This window comes from Electrophorus electricus, chromosome 1, assembly GCF_013358815.1.
Source record: "Electrophorus electricus isolate fEleEle1 chromosome 1, fEleEle1.pri, whole genome shotgun sequence".
NCBI lineage: Eukaryota > Metazoa > Chordata > Actinopteri > Gymnotiformes > Gymnotidae > Electrophorus > Electrophorus electricus.
Genome location: NC_049535.1, coordinates 6,877,009 through 6,888,646, shown reverse-complemented (window position 1 = coordinate 6,888,646; position 11,638 = coordinate 6,877,009). Strand labels below are relative to the sequence as shown.

At 36.9% G+C, this 11,638-nt stretch overlaps 1 protein-coding gene across 3 annotated transcripts; it reads left to right on the top strand.

Moving 5' to 3' along the window:
- The first annotated feature begins 10 nt into the window (after nt 1-10).
- On the top strand, nt 11-2,007 carry LOC113569817 (small EDRK-rich factor 2-like). 3 transcript variants are annotated; one of them, XM_026997865.2, is made up of 3 exons: nt 11-102; nt 1,331-1,436; nt 1,530-2,007. In XM_026997865.2, exons 1-3 carry the CDS (start codon nt 96-98, stop codon nt 1,594-1,596), a joined length of 180 nt encoding a protein of 59 aa, XP_026853666.1. In that variant the 5' UTR covers nt 11-95; the 3' UTR covers nt 1,597-2,007. The 3 variants fall into 3 exon arrangements, with proteins under 3 accessions (XP_026853666.1, XP_026853664.1, XP_026853665.1); XM_026997863.2 differs by having other exon boundaries at nt 102-184; XM_026997864.2 differs by lacking the exon at nt 11-102 and adding an exon at nt 362-860.
- Nucleotides 2,008-11,638: the final 9,631 nt, after the last annotated feature.

Sequence of the window (11,638 nt, the reverse complement as noted above, 5' to 3'; positions counted from 1 at the left end):
GACAAAACACCCACGTCGAGTCGCCTTGGAAAGCTATTAGGTCGACTAGCTAACGGTTGGGCTGAGCTTTGTTGGGGCTTTAGACACCAAAAACCATGACGAGTAGGTTATTCTACTATTGATTGTATTCACACGATGCCGCCATATGATATTCTAATACGCATCGTTTCGGTACTTATATTAGGTAAAATATATAGCTGGAAGTTTTACTGAATGTGCAAGCTTAAGACAACTAGCTAGCTAACTGCGTAGCTAGTTAGGAAGCTAGCTGTCTAGCTAACGTTGCCCATCTTACGTTAGCTAGCTAATGCTCGCTAGGTGTCTAACTAATTATACATTAATTGTTAACCTATATAGATAAGAAATGTATTTAGCTAAAACTGGCGTATTCATAATAGCTAATACTTTTGGTAATGTGATTAGCTAATGAAATGTAGCTGGCTACCTAGCTTGGTAGCTGATTATTTTTGCGTAACTGCCTGTAGCTGGCTAGCTAGCTAAGATAATTGTCGGAGTACTAGCGAAGTTAGCGAGAAATAATGAAACTAAGATACTAGTTTATTCGACAGCAGAGAGGAAACGTCATTAATGCTTATTGATACGCATGGTAGTTTTGATACATGCTATCTTGTACTTTGCTATTTGCTTTGTTTTTAAAGAGCTCATGCGCGCTTGCGTTGCCACGTCGGCTTCTATAAAATATGTTTAGCACAGTTCTGTTTCACCCTAACATGACCGCTCGCTGTTCTAAGGAGTACAATTCCTCTACGGATATTTGATCAATTGGAACGAACTGCAGCAAACCTACCGAGGAGGATGAAATTGTCACCTGATCATTTAGAGAATGTTTACTTTATCGAGTAAGCTTTTAGCCACATAGATAGCTAAACTAAAATAAATAATACAATTTACTTCTGTTTTCATCTAGTTGCTTGCCCTGCTCATGTTAGAATTCAAATAAGCATGATGGGCTTTTCTTATAACTATTCTAAACATTTGGAGTAATTTTTAAGACCATATGAGGAATCTTTGGTCTATGTTTGTTTAAATGTTTGTTCTAAGTGTTTGTTTAAATCTAGATTAAAAACTTACATATTTAGGCTGGCCTGTCGGGTTGAGTGTTTTATTTACATTTTATGTATATTGCATCATTTCAAGATTAGTAGTAGTAGTAGTAGTATTGTTTTTTCAATTGTTTATTTAATCTATTTTATTTATTTATTTAATATAAAGGTCTTTAAATTTTGCTGTATAATTTTTTTTAAAGTAGTAGTAGTTTAATTAGAAACAGTAATTGGCAAGTGGTGGATGAAATCTCCTTAATGAACAGGGGGAAACCAACGTGAACTTGCCCGGCAGAAGAATGCTAAGAAGCAGACTGAGCACAGCAAGGGCAGAAAAGATGATGGCCTCTCTGCTGCTGCTCGCAAGCAGAGGTGAAGCCCTATGCCATGTAAATCATCTTTTATCTTTTAATCATAGCTAATAAATTGTGTACTAATTATCTAACATCTCTGTTTGCTTTACAGGGATGCAGAAATTATGCAGCAAAAACAGAAGAAAGCAGGTCAGAAGACGGATGATAAAGCTAAATAACCGAGGAGGAACATTGTGACTGAGGAGCATTAGTGGAAATTCTTGGGTCTAATATGGTCATGAGAATGGATCTTTTATTGTATGAAAAGGGGCGTGCTGCTGTCCTCTTTTCTTTTATCCCATTCTGTAGTCCACATCATGTTTGAGACTGACACACGGAGAAAGCTATTGTCTCATTAAATTTGCATGATATTTCTCAGATGCAGGCCTTATGAGGGAGATTGCCAATCAACATACAGATTGACATTTGTATTTTTGTATGAAAACCCCCCAATAAAATGTACATTTTTAGTTCAATTCAAGCCATTACATTTTGAATTTTTTTTTTTTTCCCCCTTGTACATAACTTGTACATAAGCCTATGTGTTTCAATGACCAAATACAGTTTTCTGTCAGTTTTAAACCACCAAGTCCAAGCCTGCAGTGTCTCTTTTCTTGTCTGATTTATGAAACAAGTAAAGGCTCAGGGAAAAGACATGTATACGAAATGTGATATTAACTTTGGGATATTAGATCTAAACACCCTTTTGTGTGAGGTGTACAAAAGTACACAAAACACAAAATTATTGCATGAACAATTTTTATTTTTAATTTTGAAACAGCTAACTGAAAATTAAAATTGTAATATTTAACATGAAATGTAAGTTACATTTGAATAAGTTAATTTAAGTGTTGCACTGTTCCAACAATCAACCATTGCATGTTCCTTATTTCCCTTCATCATGGATGTTACCTAATCTATCCAAAAACTCAAGCAAACACTCACACCCTGATATATTTGTATATCAAGGCCTTCTTGGGTGGTGGACAGATTAAATTGTAGTAATGATAGTAAATGTTACATTTAAATAGGAATTCTATGTTGATTATGCTAAACAGTTTGCACTGCGTGTATCTCTGTGTGTTTCCTGTCTCATTGAAACAGGTGTTGACCTGACTATGGGTAACCGACCCTGAACTGTTGTAAAGACTACAATTCATGGATATCTCCCTATCAAACTACTTGCACTTGCATCGTGGTTTATATTTCACATTACATACTCATCTCTCAGCTACTTTTGTGATCTTATGAACTGAAACATAAGCATCATTAGATGCTTACCTTCCAAACAGGAAACTTTGAAGTGTTGCATAATAAAGCCAAAGTTAACATCATCTGGGCTGGAATATTACCAGGCAGTCAGGAAACATGGCTATTGGTTGTTTTTTCCACATTCACAAAGTCTTCATTATGTGTGTTGTGTAACTAGTTGCACAGCTATTTGTGAAGTTTCCCAATGATAACAGCAAAAGGTGTAGGTGTAAGGTTTTTCTTGCTAGCTCGCCCTACAATTACAAATCAATATTATGTAAATCAACAGGATGGTAAGCAAACACAAAACACAAACCCAGAATGCCTACTAAAAGGCGGGGCGGGAATCACAGCGAAACAAGGAAATCACAGAGAAACACGGAACACCTGGGTGGTGAATATGGGGGAGGAGAATGAAACACGGGACGAGGGGCGGGAACCAGGAACAAAACCAAAACCAAAACAAAATACACGTGGAAGCCGTCGCCCTGGATACGCGAACGCTAGAGGGGGGAACCATGATCCGTACACTAACAAGCATCAGACATCGTGTGATGATAGACCTAACTATCCGACTAAAATAAACCAAATCAGGATTTCAGAAATGAAAGCAGAGGAAACAGAGAAAGAAAGCAAAAATAGTGCATATAACGTCTAACACATTTCATTCAGAATACAAGTGAGCCTGAACTGTGTTAAACAGTAACGTTAAATATGTTTAGTACCGTTAGTTAGCATTAGCTATCTTGCGATTAGCTACATCTGTGGTCTTTTTAAAAATATACAAGTAAAAGAAGAAATTTCATTCAGTTCGAGCAAGTAATAACTTTTAAATAGTTAATTTAAGTCAATGTCTCTGCTGTCAACGAAGTTAGCGAGCCTAGCTACTAACTTGTAAAATGTACACGTTAGTTCCAGAAGCAGTCACAGTCAGTGAGAGACAGAAAGCAGACACCTCTGCTTTTTATGATGTTTAACCTTTTTAAACCTTCTGATGTTTAACCTCATAAAACATTATCAATACATTATGTCTATTTTTCGGTTTCTTTTTTGGGGGAAGAGGGATGTCTTCAACTTATATAAATAGCATTCTTAACAGAAAATACATCAGTAAAGTGCTGGGAAAACCACGTTAAAACGTTTCTGTTACTTTGTATCCTCCATTAGGTAGTTCAACTTAAAATATTTCATAAAAATCACATTTTGACTCCTGTAGACAAAAATTTGAGGTAACGAGGTTCACAGGTGTTCGGTTTTTGGTGACTGCAACGGGCGAAGGGAGTGGGAGTGTGTGTGTGTGTGTGTGTGTGTGTGTGTGTGTCCATCTGGCTGGGTGCCTAGTACACCATGAGATGTTTCTTTTCCTCATAAAGTCAAATACCTGAAAAAGAACATGGACGCAAATATGATCCAGTAAACTCTGTTTTTTTTGTAATGAAATAGTAAAGTAGACTCTGTTTTTATTGGCAGTTATTGATTGATATATATATATATATATATATATATATATATATATATATATATATATATATATATATATATATATATATATATATATATATATATATATATAATATATGGAAAATAATAAGTTTATTAACCAGTGTTTTAGTCAATCTTTAATTGACAGGTCCCTTATGGCACAAAGGAGTCATACATTATGTGCCCAGAGCCCTTTAAATTGCACTCACGTCATACTTTTAAGTGGTATTGAAATGAGAAGTCACAAGTGTCATGATTTTAGACAAATTTAGTGATCCCAGTGGAAACTCGCTTAGAAAAAAGAAGCAGGATGGAAAAGAAGCAAACTAAAAACAATTCCATTTCGATCATGTAATCACAAAATATATAATTAAAACACACATCCATGTATTACTAAAGATGTAAATACTAAAGATTAGTCATACTTGGCATTAATCTGACCTCTGACCTCTGTAAGACTCTTCAGACCATCTCACAACTTTCAGCTGGAGAGGACATGTGAATTTATAACATGACCATGTAAAGCTGCCTTGAGCAACCTATTACCCATAGACATAACTTTACCTCCTATGCCATTTAAACATCAAGTAACATGGAGCACATATGAGGAAGATGAAATGCTGAGAGGAGAGAGATTTATTAAGGGAAAATCCAGAATCATGGTCATAATCACAGCCCAGGGACAAGGAGCCAACATGGAAGGTCTGAGCATACATAGCAAACAAAAAAAAACCCACATGGCAACAGAAAAGGGGAACAGGATATATCAATACAAATAACACAGTCAAGGGTATGAACACAAACACCGACATAAACAACTAACACCAGAGATCACAAACAAGTCATGGAAAACAATGAGCAGCGATGAGACTGAACAATCAAAAAAAGAGTACAAAAGGGTAACCATGATGACAGGATGGTAGGGATAGGCCAATCGTGACACATGACTTTTTTGAAATGGCTGTTCATGCATTTAATGTATAGAGTAATATTATATTTGTTCTGCAAGCATAACAACAGCACTTTCTGTTTTAATCTAGGTCCTCGGTGCTAGTGTGTTTTAGCATACCTGATGGTTCTATGTATACTACATCATCAGGGCATACAATCTTACTCCATGCATACTATTTCATCAATGTACATCATTATCAGAACATAATCACTGCGTAGTATCATAGAATCTCAACAGCGTGAATATCTATGCTATGATTTTTATCTGTTCTATGTTATTAACTCACTTAATTGTTGCTGGTCTGTGAGTTGTAGCAGACACAGAATTCTTGCATTAGAATCCAAGTGCTAATGAAGGGTCCTGTAAGTGACTCAGCTTTACAATAATAGGCTGGTGTTTGTGGATTAGTCTAAATCAGAGAGCGAGAACTACAGGTACTTCCAGTTTATCTTGCTTGGGTTGAAGGCGTGGCAGAGAGCAATCAACATGGTCACTCTCTCTGCACTGGAGTTCCTACCCTGGCGCTATTGCAAGAAGAAGTCCCTCTCTCCACACACCCACATGCCAAACCAGAGGCCCAGTAGACCATGATATGACATTCTGCACATACACATCAATGTGAATCTAGAATATCTAGTCAAGTTGAGTTGTAGAATTTGTTTCTTTACTAATTTAGGAGCACTCTTCTACACATTTGTAATAGTACTCTCGTACTGGCAATGCCAAATATAACAGGCTATGTAGAAAATGTTATTGGATGACAATGATAATTTCCTTCGCCACTCTTGGTAAGTGCTTTTGCGTGTATATGTGTATAATTTTTATGTATACACATACAGTATACACACTCTCTACTATACACATATTAAATAATTATATGCATATATTTGCATAATTAACACCTACCAATTCTGATATATGCATACACACACAGTATATATGGGTGTCACGGAACGCTCCCCTCTCACTGTCACATGGTACGGCCCGCCGCCTGCAGTGGGAGTTTCTTGTTTGTAATCACGCCTACATGTCTGCACACAGCTGCACCTAGTTAGTGTTCTGTGTTTATGTATTTAAACCCTTGTCGGTGTGTGCATCACTGTAGGTCATTGACCTTGTTCACATTGCCTTTGTTTGTGTCAGTTTTCACAATGTCAATGCCCGTGTTTTTGTTCATCGTCTACGTCAATAAACGCCTGTCACTGTCAAGGGAGTCAGTGCGTCCTAAGGCACTCGAGCCGTTACTATATATAGATATGAGAGAGTATGTTTGTGTGTATATATATACACACACACACACACACATACACACACACACACACATATATACACACACACACACACACACACACACAGTATATGTGTATATCAGAATTTTGTAGGTTTCAAGTTTCAAGTTTCAAGTTTGGTTTATTCGTCACATACATAGTCATACACAGTATAACTCGCAGTGAAATGGTGGAGAGTGCTCTGTCCAGACTGAGGAAAAGAAAACGGTATTAATTATTATTAATAATAATTACTATTAATTATTATAGGTATTAATTATGGAAGTATATGCATATAATTGTTAATTATGTGAGTGTATGAGATTGTGTGTTAGGCTGCCCGAGTGCCGCAGGGCGAGGAGCAGGACGCACAGAGTTCCGTGACGTGGACATATGTTTTACACAACATAAACAGTGATCTCGGATAACATAATCCAAGAAGTGAACATAAAGATACATACGGTTATCATAGACAATGTGAACAAACACGTGAATGACGACAATAACCGACCACCTGCACTAACCCGGTGCAGGTGTGTGCAGGCGTGGTTACCAATACACAAACAAGACCCTCCTACTGCACGTGGCGCGCCAAACCACGTGACTCGCGGGAGGCCAGCGTTCCGTGACATTATGTATATGTGTTTAAGGAGCAGTAATTTTTATAATGGAGTAAACATTAAATGGTGCAGATGTAAATAATTATTAAAACTATGAACGTGCTGAGAGTTGTAGTCTTTGTCGTTTCAGGACAATTATTATTTATTATTTAATTTTTTAACTTGTTCATATCTTTAATGAATTTCTAATATTTTAGTAAGCTCGATATCTATTTTTGTTATCGTGGTAGGTCAGCGAAATGCAGGTTCTTGGCAGTCAACTGCATATCAACTCAAAATGATATTAAATTAAATATTAAATAAAGCTGTCATTTCTACAACTATGCAGTCAGTTTCCTTTTTTTTACTGACACTGGTCACTATAATGTGTATGATATGGCTGATAGTGTATGAAGTCAGAGCTGAGAGACAATCTATTGTTTTTTGTGTTCTTCAGTCAATAAACATGGCACTACAGCTGAAGTAAATGCTACTGTGAGGAGACTCATAATAAGTCACAGTAGACAGTCCCAGACAGACTCAGAGGGGATATATGTACATATTTGATAGACTGTGTGTATATGTATATTAGAGAGTGTGTAGATGTGTATACTTATGGGCGTGAATGTGTATAGTAGAGATTGTGAATATTTTATAATTGTGTGAGTGTATGAGTATGTAAATAATTATATGAGTGAAAGTATATGTTTATATGTGTATGTGAGTGTGTGTGTATATTTATGTAGGTATTTATGTGACATCTTCCACATCTTTCATGAGTGTTATTTCAATCCAAGTTCTCACATCTAACAGACCCTGAATGCAGAGACAATACTCCCAGCAACCTCATCAACTGCTTCCTCAATTTAGCTTTCATGCTGGGCTCATCAAAGCTGGGAAATGCCTTATGTGTAGAGCTTGGCTCAAAATTTGCCACCATTATTGTCCTGAATATTACAAACACAGACTTGAATAATATTAAAATTTGTAACTTTTTATGGTTGCAATGAAATAAAATTGAATTGTTTTACTTGGTAAAACATGAGGCAGGCCACAGAAGGATTTGTAGGGTTTATCTTAAATTTCAGTGTTACAGAGTAAAGTGTTAGGTTGTTGTTATTATTGTGGACTGAAACAAAAATATCTAACCCACATGAATAATAATTCCAATTAATAATGGATGGAAAACAGAGAGCTTAACTCTTCCTGCCAATGTCGACATACCTCACTGTTCCAGCTGGCATCTGATAGGTCCACTTAAGGTCTGAGAGAGGTTTTCATTAAAATAGAGGCTGAACTGACATTGATGTCCAACTCAGTGCCACTGCCAACTGTTTCAGAGAACAAGACTCTAGAATGTGCACAAACATATTCTGCACACTACTCAAGTTTGAAGGAATGTTATTTTGCAGGAAGTTGAGCTAGCTGTTTTACATATGATGTAGTTAGTTCTGGTGGATCCTGCAGTTTCTGGAGAAATTGGGGGTGGGGGGAATTCATGTTGTAACACTATTACTTGCTGGTCGGAAAGCAGTTTGACAGAGACCTCTGAGATACCAAGGGATTTGCTGTTTAACACAATGGTGTCGGTTTGGCTCAGAGCAGTTAACAAAATAAAGATCTGACCATTTTGTTTGTAGATTAGGGTAGATCTGACTTATGTAGTGGTCTTGTTGGACAGTGGTTGAGAGTCGAGGCTACTTCCATGGAAATGGCTCATTTAACAAATCTGCTGAAAAATGAAGAGCCTCTGTTTTAAGCCCTGCCTTTATGACAAAAAGCTAAAGGAAGAATTGCAAATAGCCCAGCATAACAAGTCTGTAGAGAACATATAGATTACATAGATAAAATTAAAAACATAGTTCACAAACAGTAGCTGCACTTCAATACATTTTACCTCATCTCCACATACAAACACAAAGACACACACAATTCAGCACAACAACCAAGGCACAAAAGTAACAACCAGTATCCCTCCCAACTGTTATTGGTAATATACATTCATAGAAACAGTCCTCAGTATTGATCTGTCTTTCAACTCTAGTTTACATGACCGTGATGGTTATAGGCAAAATTTATGAATTAATATGAAATACCGCTCAGACCACACTACCCATTAATTCATCATCAATATCTTATAGTCTCTAAGTTTGTGATTGTGATAATTCATCATTAAATATCTTTAATTTGAAATTTATACTGCAGGCAAGTATTCTGTGACTGGGAGATTCTTTTCTTAAAGGGCAATCATGATGGCTCATGAGGCATTTCAGGAGCCACAAGAGCTTGTCCACCAGAGAACTAGCAGATCTTTTATATCCGAACATCTAAAATGGATCTGACAGATCACATCCTGGTCTGGGATGTGCAGTTGTTTTCCAATTTTTCTCATTACATTTTCTTTTTACTTTTTTTCATTAAAAATTGACTTTTTCAAAACATTTAAATAAAATTTCCAGCTTTTCTATTTTCTGTGACATTCTGTGATTTTTCTGTTTTCTGCAATAGGCTCCAACAACTAGCTGATGGAAGAGCCAATATTTTACAGGCTTGGTTAGCAGCCATAACCCAACTAAATAATAAATATATCAGATTCCCATATCATCCAGCCCCACATAAAAAAATCCCTCAGATAGCTGGTTTTGTGGAACCAGTGTCAGTAAGTTGTAATATAGCACTCCTGGTACCACTATTGTGCTCCAAATTCAGCTGAGAAACTGCACCAAAGTAACTGTCAACCTTTATTGCCCACTTTCCCAGGGCATCTGGTTTTGACAAACGGGCATGTGTTCCCCACACCAGAGGCAATTGATGGGAGCAGAGTTTACTTGGAATGAGGACTGACTTTTAAGAAATTTGGACCATTCTTGAAATTCAAGCCCTAAAAAATGGACTAAGTGGAGAAGAAAATGGGATGGGAAGCATTGTATATATGATATTCACAATAATTTGAAACCTTGAAGATCGAAACCTTATCACTCTAATTTAAACACAAAGCTCTTGTGGGCTGTTTTTGTATGTCTGCCCTTCAGAATTTACTGATATTCTATGCCAGTATCATGAGGGACAGATGAGCAATAAGCACCTTTCAGAGTACCTGGAAGCAGGGTACATGAGCACTGTACGAATATGTGAAGGAGTGTGGGGCTGGTGAGGGGTCGTTACAGTATGACAGAGTAGAAGACAGCACTGCACTAATTTGACACAGAGGTCAACACTGCACTAGTATGACACAATAGAAGACTTCCAGTGCTCACTTTCAGCAGCAACCACTGCCTGCAAGAGGTCATGGCTTTTTACTAGTGTTTCCAAACCTGCCTTCTGTAGCGTGTATTTTTTGTACAAACATTAACAAACATTACTTACATTCACACTTATACAAAATACATTTATAGTGTTTGGCAAACACTCTTAGCCAGAGTTGCATACATATATTACTTACATAAGATAAAATAAGATATGAAAATAAATACATAAATGAAAAAATACACAACACTAAGTCTCTCCCCTGACAAAAAGTCCCATGTACCCATGTCCCATAATCATTTACATGACCATCAGTTCCTCATGCACATCAACATCAGTGTACAAAGCCAAAGACCTTTATTTTTAGAAACCTTTTAAAGTGGGCATGTGAGGGACCATTTTGAAGTTAATTAAGCAAAATCCCTTTGACATCCAGGAGGGAAAATCTTCTCAGTACTACTCAGTACTCTCATACAACCAGTAAAGCACCATGATTCTTCCTGCACTGCATTGCATCAGACTATGTAGTTCATAAGTTACCCTTTATCACTTCAATTAAATGATCAAATATATTAGTCACCTTATGTCCAACATACTCATCGCGAATAATTAAATTTGTAATGTTTTAGGACTCATAAATACAAGTGTAACGGTGAGCGGTAAGGAGGCGGACGTATGTGCGGAGCAGAGCGAGATTTATTATGGGCAAATTCAAAATCAGAGTCATTGTCATAGTCCAGGGTCATATTACCAACATGGAGAGTACAGGAAAACATGATTTAAAAACATGGGCTAGGATAAACGAAGGCAAACAGGAGTATCAGGCTATAACAAGACATTAGGAAAACTAGTGTCTAAGAAACACAAAGGCACAGAGTACAAACTTAAACACAATGATTCAAAATTATATGTACACACGAAGTCAAGAAACATGGGCAATGAACAGCAACCACATCTGGATCACGACAGGGTTTAAATGCATGAACTAAACTAGGGACAGGTGTTGAAAATTAAACAAGGGTCGGAGAACACAAAACTACGGCATGGAACTAAGGTACACAAGACAGGGAAAAATACGGAAGACAGAAGATGGGAGGGATTAATCATGACAACGAGAGTACATTGCATGACTAGATGGCAGGACAGCAATTTTGCACCTGTACCAAAGTGTACTAAACCATATATTTGCTTTGACCAAAACTAGATTATTGACTAACCTTGTCTTGGCATCATGAGTTCTTTAACGATGGCAGAACCCATTGGAATATTACTTTAGAATCAAGTATAGTCTACAAGACATGACACTGAAAAACTGGAAATTTCCCAGGGTTAAACCAAAGTATCTACTCATTGCATTTCAGTTCTGCCAGGATTAATTAGAAAGAAATTCTAAATACAGATTTTATATGACCTTGAGAAAAGG

Excerpts from the sequence above, each read along its gene's own strand:
- LOC113569817 (XM_026997863.2), top strand. The coding sequence starts at position 136 with ATGCCGCCATATGATATTCTAATACGCATCGTTTCGGTACTTATATTA. Across the intron at positions 185-1,330 it reads CGTTTCGGTACTTATATTAG|GGGGAAACCAACGTGAACTT; the intron begins GTAAAATATATA and ends CTTAATGAACAG. Across the intron at positions 1,437-1,529 it reads GCTGCTGCTCGCAAGCAGAG|GGATGCAGAAATTATGCAGC; the intron begins GTGAAGCCCTAT and ends TTTGCTTTACAG.